General features: G+C 40.3%; 1 protein-coding gene across 2 annotated transcripts in view; it reads right to left on the reverse strand.

The window, feature by feature from the left end:
* LOC110047848 (NLR family CARD domain-containing protein 4-like) overlaps positions 1–15271 on the reverse strand; it is a 55718-nt gene that overhangs the window by 30170 nt on the left and 10277 nt on the right. For both annotated transcript variants that reach the window (XM_089278432.1, XM_089278431.1), the window contains exons 5-9: positions 14955–15044; positions 10575–10657; positions 8872–9613; positions 5838–6023; positions 4439–4522 (exon numbers count right to left, since the gene is read on the reverse strand). In XM_089278432.1, the coding sequence (XP_089134558.1) occupies positions 4439–4522; positions 5838–6023; positions 8872–9586 (985 nt within the window). In that variant the 5' untranslated portion in view covers positions 9587–9613; positions 10575–10657; positions 14955–15044. The remainder of the gene's footprint in view (positions 1–4438; positions 4523–5837; positions 6024–8871; positions 9614–10574; positions 10658–14954; positions 15045–15271) is intronic.

The following is a 15271-nucleotide window of genomic DNA, read 5'->3' on the forward strand; positions in this document are numbered from 1 at the left end:
GCCTGATGTCACAACCTCTGGCATGTCATTGGTGTATAAACTAAACAAACACGGGCCTAGTACCGATCCTTGAGGGATGCCGCACGTCACATTTAGCTCCTCTGACTGAGTGGAGTTCACAACCGTAACCTGTGTCCGGTGGTGCAGATAATCTGTAAGCCAAGAGAGAAGGTTGCCCTCGATTCCAAATTTGATTTCCAATTTATGTAACAGGGTGCGATGAGAGACACAGTCGAAGGCTTTTCGAAAATCAATAAAAGCAGTAGCAACCACCAAATTATTGTCAACAGCTTGTCTCCAACTTTCTGTTAAATGGACAAGTAATAACTCGGTCGAGTGGCCCTTACGGTAGGCCCATTGCTTCTCAGTCAGTAGAAAGAGGAGAAACTTCCAGTCAACCAGTGATGCAGTTTTGTTACATATCAAACTGATAATAACATCAGAATGACATATCGGTGGCCTAGGTTAAGCATACATTTGTATAGATTTCAAGATTTCCCCGCCATGGCTCAACAAATATAGATCCTCGCGAATAATCAATGGCCTTTTAGAAGTCTATTAATATATTATTTATAAATAAAAGTAATCAAGATATTCAGCTGACTGCCTTGCACTGGTTGCAAAATTGCAATCGAATGATTCAACAAAATACCGTATTAATGGGTCTTGGATTGGGTTTCTTTGTTTCTTATCCCACTGAAATTTCTATATTTCCAGTGGGTGTTTCACGAATTTCCCTGATCCAGAATTATCAAAGGTTCTTTTGTATCCAACGTTCCCCACTTCCCCAAAATAGTCGTAATGCCCAATACGTATCTGACTTTCACTAATATGCACACAGTATTTGCACATGGAATAGCAACAGCAGGCATGAAGAATTTCTTGGATTGCTCCCAATAATTGCTTTAATTAACACCATGAAGGTGATTCCATTAAGGTATCATGGTAGGTGGATTGACAGTGTTTGGAAATCACGCTCTTACGCTGGCGCTTTGAAAGAAAACCCTATCAACCTATACATTTTCTGAAAGCTTAATAGTTATAGAATACAATAATATCTTTGAAATTTTCTAAAAAGCTATTGTCGCAGTGATACTAAAAGAAATACCCAGAAACACTGCTTCGCTTAAACTGGTTCGCTTCCTCGCGTGAATTATCGGAGCGGCGTGATTTACATCGGAAATGTTTTCTTACACATCACCCTCAAAAATCTTGTCTGCGATTTTCCAGATGTGGTTTGGTTTTTTTTCTTACACCCTCCTAAACTTTGATATTTTTAATGCGGACGTTTCCCTCTACAAAAGAGACCATAACTTTGAAACGGAAGCGAAATTAAACAAAGCCCGACACGGTTTTTCGAAGGATGTATCCTAGAACATACCTGCCGATTTTCAGCCAATTCCATCCGAAGACGCGCGTAAACGAACTAAAAATGTTCATCCGTGTATGCAGTTTTATTTTATCGAGGAAAACACGAAAAATCTTTTATGAGATTTGCATGAATAGGTGTTAAAAATCCCCTCCGCACTGACAGATGTCGGCATGGATCAGTTTACCCCAACAATGGGTTATGACGACTTGAAATAAACAGACGACTAATATTCTGGCGCGGAAACCCGTGTGGCAGTGAAGTCGTCCGAGAAGGGACAAACTACAAGTTAAACTGCCGTGATCTTTTACCTAAAAGATTTCGTCGGCAGCATTGGTATTATGTTGCTTAAGTTTAGGCTCCTTCGTTCTCCAGACATTTTTTGAAACCATGCCTCGTGAAGCCAAAAAGCATGAAAAAGAGGAATCTCGAGGTCTACATTGTCACTGATTGTCAACATCTACATCTGCGCTTGACTCTCTCGTTGTGGAAGTTTCGGAATCGCGTCCGTTCTACAACAATTTCGTGCGACTAGCACTTGTTGTATTTTGTCCTTTAGCTTCATTGGTGGGACTATTGTCCTCGAGTTCCTTCAACCATTCTTCTTGGTTACAGTGCGACCCTCGGTCGCTCAGAGCCAAAGATCTTGTTCGACGCTGAACCTGTGGGTTCCACCAGATTTTCGCCTCTTCGGCCTCTTCGAAGACGAAAATGGGCAAGAATTTCTCGTCCTGACATAAAGAAAATTTGACAAGAACGAAAGCCAACTTGAGATGAAACAACCAGATCAAGAACAGTTCGCGTACACAAAATGACAAATGAAATATCACACCGCAGTTCGCGTTACTTGTGACAACTGGCGGTGAATTTTAATTAGAGGTGTCAACGCGCTGCAAGGGGTTAATAATATTCAAAACTAGTTTTTTTGCTTTAACTTAAAAAGTAAAAAAAGCTCTTTCCCCCATTCTTTTTGCAAAATATTTATCTCAGTCTTCTCAATTTGAACAGCCGAAAAGAGATTTTTCGCATTTTTCGTAAAAATCCACCTACCATGATACCTTAACTTTGATTGTGCATCTTTGCTGCGCATAACTCCTTACGTCTTCAGCGTGCGCCGTTATGAGATTTCTTTCAAGGTAAGCTCGAAACGGAAAAAAATTGTCGTTTTCTCCTAAACAAGCACAGACACCCCCACTTTTTAAATCCATAAATTTAGATCCATGGCATACGATTCAGTATATCAAGTGCTACAATATATCGCAAAAAAAAAAAAAGATCAAAATTCTGCTTTCAGATATTCATATTAAAATGTTGCAAAGAACACATGCAGCAAATTCTTTACTTTGTTTCATAATCTTCACTCCTTGTCAACGAAAACAGTTTATAATGTAAGGCCAAGAAATGACTTTGTTCAGAAATTACAGTTCCACTTTCTGATCACTAGGGCTCGTAATAAGAACCTAGCAGATCGCATAGTTACCTAGGCTTGATTTTCAGCCGTTTTGTGTACCTGCGTTCTTTGCCATTTTCTCCCCGCGCTGCTCGCATGTTAATTTCAGGGACAACCGATACAGACCAGTGATCCAGCCGTTCATTGAGAGGAGAATTAACAACCAGACTCCCAAAACGGCTGGAAATCGAGCATAATAGCTACCATGACCGGCCATTCGTATTACACCAAAAAGAGCATGGTAAAACACATTTTTTTTAAATTGCACTTTGTAATACTGTAGTGTATGCATAACATACGCGGGGAGTAGATCACCATCGTGCGTCACGCATAAGTAACACGCACGACAGAGGCGCGAGATTTAAAACCCGAAAGACCAAAACTAATATGGCGGCGCGCGGCTTTTTTCGCGCAAGGTCACTTTTGTACTGTTGGAGACGTAATTCGCATATAAAGGAGGCTTTACCTGCTAGAACAACCTTAGTCAATTCTCTGTTTTTAAGAAAAACTGTTTCGGGAATTCAATGTTTCCCAAATTTCAAAGGCAACTCGATCGATCGTGACAGCCACTGGGAGCGTATGAAGGACTCGCAAAACATAACAAATCTACCCAGAATTTGGGTAAAAATCCTACAGAGTAAGCCCAGGAGGTTGTCTTAAACGACAACTACAGCTGTAAATGATTTTTTAGCAGCAAACAAAACAAAACGCCTGTTCGGAGCCCGCTCGCCCGCGCGGGCACATGAAGCAGTCAGCGGTAGTCAAAACAGCTCATGAGCAGCTGCCTATCTTATAAAGTCTGGATTTTTGAATGCGTGTCTACGCGCGTGGGAACAACGGAACACGCGAAGGCTTTTACATGAAAACAAGCCCGGTGACCCCTTCTTTTTATTGTTTCAATAAAATATTATTATTGAGAGGAAACGTCAGAAAAAAAAATTCTACGGAAGGAAATTTGCACTTTGAGCAAATTGCCGTTTTTACAAGTTTACAAGAAATCGGCTCCGTAAAATTATTTCAAAATTGTTGTGCATTTTCATTTTCAGATGCCAAAAGCTATTGATTAAATAAAACTCGGGGTCACCAGGTTACTTTTTGAGTTATCCTAGACAACAGTTTATTTCTACTACTGTAAACAACTAAAAGAATTTACAAGATTATAATTATAAATAAATAAATAAACAGTACAGTACATACAGTAGTGGGAGACCCAAAATAACTAAAAAGCTAAACTAGTTGGGTGACCGTAATTATAATAATTAAAAATGTGAGAGTCAGGAAAGAGGCACAACAAATACATTGGTACACATAAATATCATAAACTTGGTACAAGAGTAAATATACAAAACAAAACAAAATAAATAGATATAAACCATCAAGGTAGTGACATAAGCGAAAAATCAGGTGTGGAAAATCCTTTTGGAATGTTCCCATGGTAACTGCTGACGACGAAATAACAGCTGTTTTAGGTCAAGTATAAATTACGTAATCCAAACCTACAAAAATATTACAGTGGCCCTGGTCTGTCTCTTTGTTCTATTCTTACAAAGTTATGAGCCGTCAAAAACCTGAAAACTGGTACGAGCCACCTTAAAGAACTGACCAGATTTGTTAAATACCTTCCACTATGAAGCGTTTGGGATCTTGGCCACTTGTACTTGGTACCACTCTCTCTGATTGCTGCGATGAACTCTGCTTTTCTGCTGATGCATCCAGCAAGAAAGAAAGAAATTTAATGTTAGAGTAGTCTTAGAGGTTAATCCTTTGAAATAAATGAATGCCCATACATTTCCAATAACACGAGTTAGGTTCATATTTATCAAGACTTGGAACCTGATCTTAATATCCTACATCATTAGAAACTGGATCACTGGCTAATACAATTCAAGAGTTTTCATTGACTTAGCAATCATGCTATATAATGAGCCATTATACCATACTCTACAAATATGGGAGCGTACGCGCGATCTTTTAAGGCGTTTTTTTATTTTTTTAATTTTTTTTCATCTTATCTTAGTTTTCTATATTTTGGGGGCGTTTTAAATACAACAATCATTCCACTCACGCTCATTGAATATGAGATGATTATAGCCAAATCATATCCAACAAACGCAAGTGGAATGATTGTTCCATATCGTATCTTTTCAAAAGGCTTCAAACAGATCAGGTGAGTATGGTTGAGCCATGGTTCATACTTGGCGAGATGTGCTCGAGCCAAACCACTCATGGTGAGATCACTCAAGTTCGATATGCCACCGAAGCGTACCACAAAGGTGTGATTAGACATTTACCATAACCAAATTCGACCAAACTTCCGGAGATATATTTCTAGCTACTGTGATCTGTCAGGCGTTCCTGTAATGTGGTGCGCACGAGTTTAAAATTTGGCAGGAAAGTTAGGACACCCTTAGCCCCGAAAACAATTCATTGAGTGCTCAATATTCTATTTTTTTTTTAAATTTTACTCACGCAAAATTACTTTACTTGAAAGTGACCATGATATCAAAGCCATATCATGTAAATTAAAGAGAGGAAGAGTTATGTTTTGATGGAAAAAACAAGGAATTGTAAAACTGTCGGGTAATGGATTTTCTGGTAGGGAAAAATTTAGAGGATGCTGGAGGAAGAAGCATTTTGTTATTGCAGTGGGTGATGGGTATATGGGCATTAGCTCACACAGTGACAGCATCAAAGAAGTTTGACCTCTTGTCTGCTTCTGCACTGGTCCATCAGTGGGTATGCGAGAAACAAGTAGTCTTGTTGAATTGTTCTCAAAAAACTGACTTCAACTGCTTTTAAATGACTTCACACCTCTTACATTTGCACTTTTAGTCTCTAGTCTGCTGTGAATGATCTTATAAACCTCAAGACTACAAAACAAAGGGAAATGAAATGGCCTGTTGTTGAAATCTCTGAGAAATTATCACATGTACATTTTCTCTTGCGTACGTATTTTGCATTAGTTCTGTACCTCTAAAATGTACAAGCACAATTTCATGTGATCATTGTTACTTGTACCTTTGTAATGGGGCCATTCCTGGAAAACAACGGGATTATTCAAAATTTTTGCAACTACCGAAGCAGCCATCACGCTAGCAAAAGGACTCCAATTCTCTGACACGCTCTCAGTACCATCAGCATAATCAGCAATTCCTTTCACTACTAGCCATTCGATCTGAAGATCAAATGCCGCTGTGAAAATACCTGAAACAGAAAACCGTACAGTCTGTATTAGAGCTTTAATGATGAGGACAGAACACTGTAGCAAGAGTAATGTTATCTCATCCAAATGATTATGTATGCAGTATATTACAGTAATAGACGAGGAGAGCAAGCATTGTAAAATACAGACTGACATAAGGGCCAACAATAGTCAGGTCGAAAGACTTCTTCTTTACCACATGCAGTCCACAACAGCAGTAGAGCTAACACTCGGAAGGCAATTTCTGTTTATTTCCAGCACTAAAATCACTTCCGAGTTAATTCTAATGAGTCACAACTTTCCTATGACAAAACGAAGATGAGGGGAGAGAACTCACAACCTACATGTGCATGTAATTAATGCAATGTGATTAGTTACAAACCAAGGTCGTAGCTAGTAAAAGGTAAACCAAGGCCTCAGTCATTTTTTGTTTGTTTGTTTGTTTGTTTAAAAATAAGTGTAAATATATTAGGTCTGCGGTCTTCACTTATATCCAGGATTGAACGCTAAAGAGATTCATGCTCCCTATGATAAGCATCATTAACAAGTGTCATTTTCATTTGACTTCATATTTGACATTTTTTTGTGTTTTGGTGACTTTTTTACAAATGAGGACACTGTGATGCTTGTCATAAGGAGCATGAATCTCATTAGCGTTCAATCCTGGACATATCTGACAGTCTTAGCACTCGCGCATGCGTCGCTTAGGAAGCATATGGTTCAGTTCTACTTTTTATGATGTGAAGTATACATGAAATAACTCATATTTGAACTGCAGTTGTAGATCAAAGTGAAGAATAATCATCGCAGTAAATTTTCCAATTAATTGAAAAGAATAAGCCTGAAAAAAAACAGGGCTTCAACGGGATTCGAACCTGTGACCTCCGCGATACCGGTGCGATGCTCTACCAACTGAGCTATGAAGCCACGCATTGGGAGTGAGGTCAATTAATTGAGTTCATATCTTCCAGTGAGGAGTGAAATGATGTGAAGTGTATATGAAATCATTCATATTTGAGCTGCGGTTGTAGATCAAAGTGAAAAATGATCATCGCAGTAAATTTTCCAACCGCAGTTGAAATATGAATGATTTCATATCTACTTCACATCATTTCACTTCTCACGGGAAGATATAAACTCAATTAATTGACCTCGCTCCCAACGTGTGGCTTCATAGCTCAGTTGGTAGAGCATCGCACCGGTATCGCGGAGGTCACAGGTTCGAATCCCGTTGAAGCCCTGATTTTTTCTGGCCTCTTCTTTCCAATTAATTGGAAAATTTACTGCGATGATCATTCTTCACTTTGGTCTACTTATTTTCTTGTTCCAGTTTTGTTCAAAGTTTGTTTTACTATTGTGGGTAATAAAAGCTAAGTTACAGAACCCAAGGACGCGTGGAAACATCTTTATAGGAAGAGGAAATTAACCGTGAACATTGCCTCAGTCATAATTTTTTCTGGCTACTGCCCTGCAAACCGTCGAAAACATTAGCATACAGTGCCGCTCAGATATAAGCGAACTACGCATACGCGTATTATACGTGCGTATTTTGCGTATTTGGCAGAAACCAGTAAATTGTAAATTGTCTATTCAATGGTTAAATACTGTCTCTTTTAATAGAGTGACCAACTGCACAGATTGCAAAATGTTTGTTTCAGTTAAGTACGCGCCTATACTCTATACGCGTAGAAAATATTCAAACCAAAGAAAATTCTTTCTCTCGCTCTGTGGCAAGCTTTCAAGCCATTGAAAACAACAATGACCATTACGAAAAGAAGAAACAGTTAGCTCATACATACTAATGAGGCATACGCGCGTATACTGTATACGAGTATGTGGGTATATGCATACGCGTAAACGCGTTTTTGGCTGACGCGGATTATGCGTATATTTTGGTTCGCCTATATCTGAGCTGCACCGTAGCTACAGTAATCGCATGATTTCAAGTGCAATTTGGAATAAATAAGCACAAGTAAATTTTGTAAGGCCAACAAAAATGCACGAGCCTGTAGGACAAGTGCAATTTGTAGTGTAAAAAATATACTAGTGCTTATAATTTAATCCACATTGCACGAGAATAGTAATGTGATTACTTAATAATGTTACACTTGAAAATATACTATTTAAGGTCTTTATGAACACATTAATTATTTCATTAGGCAGGCTGCAGTGTGCTTAGTTTTCAAAATATCTTCAAAACTTTCCAAAAATATTTGCAAAATTTCCAATAATGTTGCCAATCTTCAGATGATCTTTGTCACTCTTCGCAAATCTTTGGGAAGGGTTTGGATGACTGTCGGAAGTGTTTAAAAAGGTTCTGGTGATATTCAAAAGCCTTCAAAACGGTTCCGGCAATCTTCGGAGGTGTTCGGAAAATGTGTAATTATCTTCAGCTCACTTCACAAGGCTTCCGGCGAACTTCGACCGCCTTTGACACACCTCAAATGATTGTCAGTAGTCTTTCCTGTAATTTGCACTAGTGTTACACTTTTTGCACAGGTGTTGCACTTGAACTGCACTGCTCTTGAATTTTTACAGCTGTTAGGGAATGCATTGCACAAATCCCTACTGTAACATTGTCAGGTTTCAGTGAACTGTCAACATGGATAGTTCATGCCCACACTACACAAGAGCCCTGTACTCTATGATGAAGAAGTGGGGAGGGGAGAGGGAGAGACTACGTTAGCAAAAACAACCCTAGATATTTTGGGGAGGTTGCTATTGGTAGTGAAATAAATAGAGGAGAAAGTGTCAATGATAACTTAATAGCTGTTAAAAAATTTGTTCTCACACAATAGCAGACCTGTTGTCTATGCCCACTATGGGGACTGAAATTAAACAACAACCTACCTTCACCTTCCATTTCAATCGCAGTTGCCACAGGATAGGACTCAGCCAGTTCCTCACGCCGCCATCCAGCACTGACCTGCTCTGGACCACTTAAAATCTCACCACAATGTACTTTGACTTCTCGTGCTTCTGGGCTTTTCAAGGGTGCCTTCCAGCCATGGTCGGCATATTTGATGAGGTCGAGAAAATGTCGGCTAACATAACTTCTCGTGTCAGCTGACTGCTCTCCTTTACTGGTGACGACTTTAAATGCATAAGTTGATAACTTCGCAGAGACAACAACATCTCCTAACTTCGTTTTCTCTGGGTTCAGACCACTGCAGGTTCCCACAGAAATCACACCCTTGGGTCTGAGTACAGTGACAGCATTTTTCACACTTACAAGAGAGCCGCCAGGACCAGCTGAACCTTTATCACATTTGATCAAAGCAACATTCACTTTCTTCTCTTGTCCTGCACCCTCATGTCCAAAGTAAACAAAACCGATACCATGGAAGTAGCATTTAAATGGATCTTCTAACTGCATATAACAAGCTATGAACTCACAGTTCGTGACAGTCACCAAAAGAATTTCAACAGGGAGATTCAGGTCATTTTGATCCTTAATTGGCGCTTGAATATCCTTTATCGATGGAAGGCTGAAACTAAGCTCAGGGGGAACATCACTGCCATCATTTGAATTGCTACCAGTAGTGTTCTTTGCAGCTTTTGCCATTTTTATCAACTGTTTTTGGGAGTGTTCCTAAATAGCAACCAACAGAACAAAATTATCACCTGTGCAGTAAAACAAATTTAAACAATAAACTTAGAAAGAAAACTCCTTCTTTTTAACCTGTTTACAGTGTGATAATAATTGTTATTCTGAAAGTGAAGAATGATCATCGCAGTTAATTTTCCAATTTAAGCAATTGGAAAGAAGAAGCCTGAAAAAATCAGGGCTTCAACGGGATTCGAACCCGTGACCTCCGCGATACCGGTGCGATGCTCTACCAACTGAGCTATGAAGCCACACATTGGGAGCGAGGTCAATTAGTTGAGTTCATATCTTCCCGCGAGGAAAGAAATGTTGTCAAGTTTATATGAAAATAGTTCATATATGAACCGCGGTTGTAGATGAAAGTGAAGAATGATCATCGCAGTTAAGGCTTCTTCTTTCCAATTGCTTAAATTGGAAAATTAACTGCGATGATCATTCTTCACTTTCATCTACAACCGCGGTTCATATCTTTCACAGACACCATCTGTGCTGTAACCAGAGAAATACTTAGAACGAAGTTACAAATTGAACACATCAACTTTTTAAAAATGTTACTTCTGCTGAGTTTTGAATCAAGTTCAAGTGAGATTGATGTCCCTTAATATGCCATGCAAAAATAAGTTCGAATCAATATTCAGTCCATTAAGGCCATCATGAATGGAGTGTCCATATCATGCGAACAAGGGTTTATAACTGAGTAATAAATTGCAGGAATTCATGCAAATACTTCAGACTATCATTAAACCATTTACAAACAACTACAGACTGTTAATGTTACTTGCTAGTTTAAAATGCAAATCAATTTGAAATGCTGCACATTATGTAAATCAAAATATGTCCATACTGTAACACATCGCACATCAATGAGATGTTCAATAACTATTGCAGACTAAGAAAAGTAAGAGTAGGTGGATGTAGTAGACATTCATGCAACAACACTACTCACCTCTAATTACAATAATTGAAAATCATTGAATATTCAGGATATATGTCTCTGTATTCAGTAAAATCTTGGTTCTTGAGTGATCCCTAAAGTACATAGAAAATAAGAAGACAAGTGTGGCAATATACACATGGATATATGTACATGTATGTCCCAGGGGAGGGGGGGTACTTTCAGAAAAGTTGGGTGGGGGTGTGCGGCCCACTTCCCAAAACCCTTACCCTATTTATAACCAAAATCTGCATTATTTGCTACCCTATTTATGACCTGTCCAAAAATTTGATAGCCTATTTATGACCATTGCAGCTGACACAGTAGCCCTAAACCTAAGTTGCCAAGGGCTTTTGTTGATGGTTTAATCAATAAAGGTGAAAAGGTAGCTTCTTCTAAGAAACAAACCCAATTCAAGACTAGAGTGCTAAAACCATACCCAAAATGGCCAAAATCGATACCCTATTTATGACCAAAACAGCTGAAAAAACCCTACCATTTTGGGCCGCACATACCTATATAGCCCATATAAGGGAGTAAACTGCCTCCCCCTCCCCCCAATGTATGTCTGGCAGCCTTGATTTAATCTGCACTATAAGGCATTTGGTATACTGAGCAACATTCTTTTGTTCATTACAGGTAATAAAATATTTATTAATAATTATTTTTTTGCTTGCGATTACCAGGGGTTTCATTAACATTTCCAGCAGGATTCATAGGCAGGCAAAACATTTTGACCTGACCTTCTTTAGAAAAACTTTCCTCCAGATGGTCAAACCAGGAGTCACAGTTATATACACTGTACATGTACACAACTTACTGTAATAACAAGTGGGTGTCTTGAAAACAAAGGCCCCCAAAGACCGCTAAGACCCCAAAACTTAAAAACAAAGACCCCCCATTTTTTACAATTTTTGGGGGGGTAGCCCTCTCCCCAGTACCCCCACAAAAATCGGGGGAGAGAGGGGAAGCCATTCTTGTAATTTTTTTTCTTTGTCAACGACACTGATTGGAAAAGCTAAACACTTTTCTGGTGTTGAACTTTTTTCACCAATTGATAAAACCATGGACCAGGCATTAAAATGAATTTCCCGAAAATGTATAACCGTCTAGGTTTGTGTGCAGTCGAGTGCAATTCAGTTACCTTATTGTTACTTATTTTCATGGGTACTTAATTTTGCGATTTTCTGAAAACATTTACAGATTGAAAAATACACAAAGATCCAATTTGACTCATCTATTTTCTGTGGGGACCAAAAACCATACAAACTAGTATGACCAAAAGTTAGGAAGTACAGGCGAGGTCAATGCAAGATGTTGTGTGACTAAGAAAAGTTTAACAGATGTGTACTGTGACACAATTCATCGGGAAGCGATTTATGATTAAGTCTGCCCAATTGCCAAGAACTCAGGCAGTATCTGCTTTCCTGAATACTTTCGGTCATGTTTGGTGCCGCACAGCACTGGCACCGGCTACAAAAAATTTTACGTCAGGCCACTCCTCCCTATAAAGTCTGTGTGAAGTTGCAAGTCACAGTAGTGAACTAAAATTAGACTGAACAGAGTTACGAGAATATTTGAGTGAGCTTTTTCACAAACTGTGCCTTGAAAAGATGAGTATTTTACCGTTCCTGCACTTACTTTGAACATGCTATAAAATCCAAGATGATCTATTTTCAAATTCCCTCTGCCCCTCCAAACACCCCCCTCAAATAAGACAAGTTCTTTAGGTTGGGTGGAAAGAAAAAGGAGAGAGTACTGGGACAAGGGGGGAGTACAGTACAGTTGTCAGTTTGTCTACCTCGTGTTCCTGACAGAAGATTAATAGCGGAGGGTGGTACTTATTTTAAAACTCTACCCCTTCCCCTCAGAAAAATACAATTTTGAGGGGAAGTGACCAAAAAAAGAGAGAGTACAAACAGAAGACTTACACTTTCAATTTAAACTATGCAAATTATTGTACACATGAAAAATTACAAGAATGGCCTCCCCACAGAAGTCCAAGTTTTCCAGCGTACTGGGGAGAGGAGTATCCCCCAAAAATGTAAAAAAGATGGGGGTCATTGTTGTCAAGTTTTAAGGCCTTAGGGGGTCGTAGGGGGTCATAGGGGGTCGTAGGGGGTCTTAGGGGTCTTTGGGGTCTTAGGTATGTTAGGGGGTCTTTGTTTTCGAGACACCCACAACATTAGCAGTTGTGAAATTAACCCTTGGATGTACAATCTAGCTCATACCCACACCGTGGTACAAGGGGGGGGGGGGGGGGGAATGGAACCCCTACCCTGGCTTTTCATTCTATTAAGGCATAGTGAAATAAATTTAAACTGAGTAGATAGCCCTGACGGATGACGCAGATGATATCAAAGAGGTGTGGGGACGATTCAAGGAGGTCTACAACAAGAGTGCCAAGAAGGTGCTGGGAGAGAAGAGGAGAGTGAAGAGTGACTGGATCAGTGGGAAGCCCTACAGGAAGATTGAAGAGAGGCAAGGGTTAAAGGCAAAGATAGGATGTACACGGTCTGCCCGCATGAAGGAGACAGCTGCTGATGCATATACAGTGAAGGACAAGGAGATGAAAGCCAGCACCCGGGCAGACGAGCAGAGATGGCTGAACGACTTAGCAGAGGAAGCTGAGACAGCAGCCACAAACAACTGCAGTGGTGACCTGTACCACCTCACAAGAAAGATAGCTGGACAAGGAAGGAATATAACTACCATCAAAGATAAAGAGGGCAAGACACTTGTAAATGACGACGAAGTGTTAGAAAGGTGGAGGGAACACTTTGAGGAAGGTTTTGAATGTACAACGACCTCACATACCCCTGCCAGTGATAGATCAAGCACTTGGGGTCATTACAAGCATCGACACTGGTGACATCTCAATTGTTGAAATTAAGAAAGCGATCCACCGCCTGAAGAATGGCAAGAGTCCAGGGATTGATGGCATCAGCGCCGAGTTGCTCAAGTGCTCCGAGAAGGATGCTGTGAAACAACTCCACTTACTTATTAACGCTATCTGGAAAGAACAATGTCTACCAGAGAACTGGAAGAAGTCACTCATAGCGAAAGTGCCCAAGAAGGGTGACCTCACTCAGTGTGATAACTATTGCAGTATATCCCTACCCTCCATACCAAGCAAAATCCTATGCAGGGTCCTCATTGACAGATTGAAGAGTGGCATGGATGAGATAATTAGGCAGGAGCAGGCAGCATTTCAATCTGGAAGGGGAACCTCTGTGCAAATCTTTGCTCTTTGGAACATCCTTGAGCAGTGCCAGGAATGGCAAGCACCATTGGCTTTCGACTGAAATATCTGAGAGAGACTTTGGGACATCATGTGGCAGTATGGCATCCCTGACATCTTTATCAGGACTTTTAAGGCACTACAAATGTATATCATCAGAGCTCAAGCTGCATCACAGAAGGTGGAAGGTATTCTAGCTGGTTCAAAGTGAAGAGTGGCGTGCGGCACACAAATGATAGGAGACGTGGCTTGAGATGGAAATTCACATCAGTCCTAGAAGACTGGACTATGCTGATGATGTTGCTCTCATTTCAAGCAAATTTGCTGATCTCCAGGAGAAGACCAATAGGCTAGTAGCCACCACTTGGGATGAACCACAGATGCATGCACTACATCAGGATAGAAGGAGAGGAGGAAGATGTAGAATCCTTCATGTAACTAGGTTCAGTACTTGACAAACTTGGCGGCACAAAAGCAGACATCAAGAGGCAACTAGCACTAGTGAGAACTGCATTCACCAGACTTCAGAACATCTGGAGTTCAGGTAGATTCAGCCAGAAGACCAAGTAGTCCACCCTGAACTCGAACGTCCTCTCTGTGCTGTTGTAAGGAGCCAAAATGTGGAGGGTGACAGCAACTGATCTCGACAAACTGGAGTGCTTCATCGCACATGCCTGAGGAGAGTGCTGAGGAGATTCTGGCCCAACCATCTGAGCAACGAAGAGCTGTGCGAAGCCACAGGGAATACGCCGGTGTCAGTCCTTATACGAGTGAGAAGATGGCGATGGTTAGGGCACTTACTGAGGAAATGTCCTGACAACGCCTCGAGGACTGCATTGACGTGGGCACCTGAAGGTAAGAGGAGGTGAGGTCGACCAAGAGAGACATAGAGAAGAACCGTGGAGAAGGAAAGGAACAAGCTCAAATGGCATACATGGGGAGCTGCTGCTGCATCGGCCTCAGACCGGGATGGGTGGCGTGATCTTCTGGCTGGACTCAAGACTACTCATGGACCCAATGAGGATGAGTGAGTGTTAATTTCAAAACTGTCTAAGTTGTGTATAACTGACACAATCAATAATTATTATGTCTTCACAGATTCTTTGTACTTGCTACTGAGCTGATCACGATTAACAATGTAAGTGACTCACCTTTACAATTTAAGCTGACTGGTGTTAAAGATTTTAGCAGCAATTCAAGAGTGATGATTATACTCTACATTAATGCCTGTCAGTTGAGTCCTGAGGGAGGCAATAAATATGAAAAAAGAAAACAAGGTTAATGTCATTTTCACCCTTTCACTTAAAGTTCTTGTGTCCAGGCTTGTGTCCAGGGCTCAGCTGCATTGCATATGTTCCATTGATCCATAGACCATTGACGATCAAGGACTCAGACGAAGTTGGTGAAGGTAAATGAAGGTTGATGCAAGGAACATAAGAATGTCTCTAAAACAAACATATAGCTTTCT

This window comes from Orbicella faveolata, unplaced genomic scaffold (assembly GCF_042242905.1).
Source record: "Orbicella faveolata isolate gen_17 unplaced genomic scaffold, um_ofav_v1 contig_46, whole genome shotgun sequence".
Classification (NCBI taxonomy): domain Eukaryota; kingdom Metazoa; phylum Cnidaria; class Anthozoa; order Scleractinia; family Merulinidae; genus Orbicella; species Orbicella faveolata.